The sequence below is a fragment of the Medicago sativa genome, chromosome 7, assembly GCF_051527215.1.
Source record: "Medicago sativa cultivar Bolivia chromosome 7, Bolivia_mono, whole genome shotgun sequence".
Classification (NCBI taxonomy): domain Eukaryota; kingdom Viridiplantae; phylum Streptophyta; class Magnoliopsida; order Fabales; family Fabaceae; genus Medicago; species Medicago sativa.
This window is the reverse complement of record NC_140755.1, coordinates 24,770,522-24,772,096: the sequence shown is the minus strand read 5'-3', so window position 1 is coordinate 24,772,096 and position 1,575 is coordinate 24,770,522. Positions and strand designations below refer to the sequence as shown.

General features: G+C 33.6%; 1 protein-coding gene across 1 annotated transcript; it reads left to right on the top strand.

The window, feature by feature from the left end:
* Window positions 1-782, top strand: LOC146905095 (uncharacterized). Its single transcript, XM_085730383.1, has one exon. The coding sequence runs from the start codon at window positions 136-138 to the stop codon at window positions 547-549; it is 414 nt and encodes a 137-aa protein (XP_085586509.1). The 5' UTR covers window positions 1-135; the 3' UTR covers window positions 550-782.
* Window positions 783-1,575: the final 793 nt, after the last annotated feature.

The following is a 1,575-nucleotide window of genomic DNA, read 5'->3' as shown; positions in this document are numbered from 1 at the left end:
GTAAGCATTTGTTAATGCCTATATATACATGGAAGGATCCAACTCTTCTCATCAAATCACAAGCATTTTCAAACACAAAACCCTATTTGTCAATACAAACTACCTTCCATTTTTTATATCAAGTAGAAGAGAAAGATGAGTGTAGAAATTTTGGATGGTGCCACAATTGTCCACTTCCTTGAAGATGAAGAAGCATTTAATAGCTCGGTAGGAAATCGGTTCGCTTGCCTCGACACAAATAATGACGGTCTTCTCTCCTATGATGAGATGTTGAAGGAGCTCAAGAGCTTGAGGGTTTTTGAAACACACTTTGGTATTGATGTGGATTCAGACCCAAATGAGCTTGCTCGTGTTTATGAATCTTTGTTCATACAGTTTGATCACAACTTGAATGGCACGGTTGATCTTGAAGAATTCAGGAAGGAAACTAAGCAAATGATGCTTGCAATGGCAGATGGGATGGGTTTCATGCCTATTCAAATGGTCTTGGAAGAAGACAGCATCCTGAAAATAGCTGTTGAAAGAGAGTCCAGTAAATTGGCTGCTTAATGCTACTGGGATAATGCCAAGGATTTAAGTAATTCTACAATTATTGAATTTTAACATTATGCTGTTATTCATGTTACCATCAAAACACCTTAGTTAAACCGTTTTTTGTTGTGAATTTCATATGTATGCATGAACTAAACTATCTTGATCTATCACAAAAGGAATTGTATTGTACTTGTGAGAATGATTGAAGTTATTGCTGCAATATAGAATTTGACATTTTACACAAACATTACATTCAATACCTATTGAGGTATGGTAAACTCTTAAACATAGACATTGGATGGCTCACAAAGTTTTAACGAGATTAAGAGGTCGAAGAAAATGTCAGATGAGTAGAAAAGAAACACTTTCATTCTGATTTATAAGAACACTCGAGATATACAAAATTGTACAAATTATAGGAGAATTAAATTTATGAGTAATGCCATGAAATTATGAAAAAAAAAAGTGCTTGAGTAAAACTTAAGAAAAAAAGACTCAAGATAATGACAATCAATTTGATTTTATATCTTGGAGGTCAACATGGAAGCGTTTTACTTTTTTTTTACAAACATGGAAGCATTTTACTTATTGTAGCGTATGATGGATCAAAAAGACATATTTTTTAGTTTTTTTTTTTTATTTGAAGATGATATGTGATAGAGTAAAAAAGGATATTTCATATGAAGTCATAGAAAATAAAGATATAAGAAGGGGCCTCGACTAGTGTAAGGACTCGGAGTGGGGACAAAATATTTTTCCATAACTATAGGACTCACCAAGGGTCAAGTTAAAGTCCTTATATTTTTACTTTTCTTTTGGACATACCTACGAATCACATCCAAGAGTTGGCATCAAGATGTATTTTTTAAAGTTGATACAGTCATACTATGAGAGTCGGATGAGGGATTAAATTGAAAGAGACTTGGAAACAAGCCTTAGAAGCAGAACACTTTTAGCGACTTGGAAACAAGCCTTAGAGACTTGGAAAGTTAGTATATGGAATGTGATTTTAGCAAAAGGCAAAACATTTCTAGCGTAAAG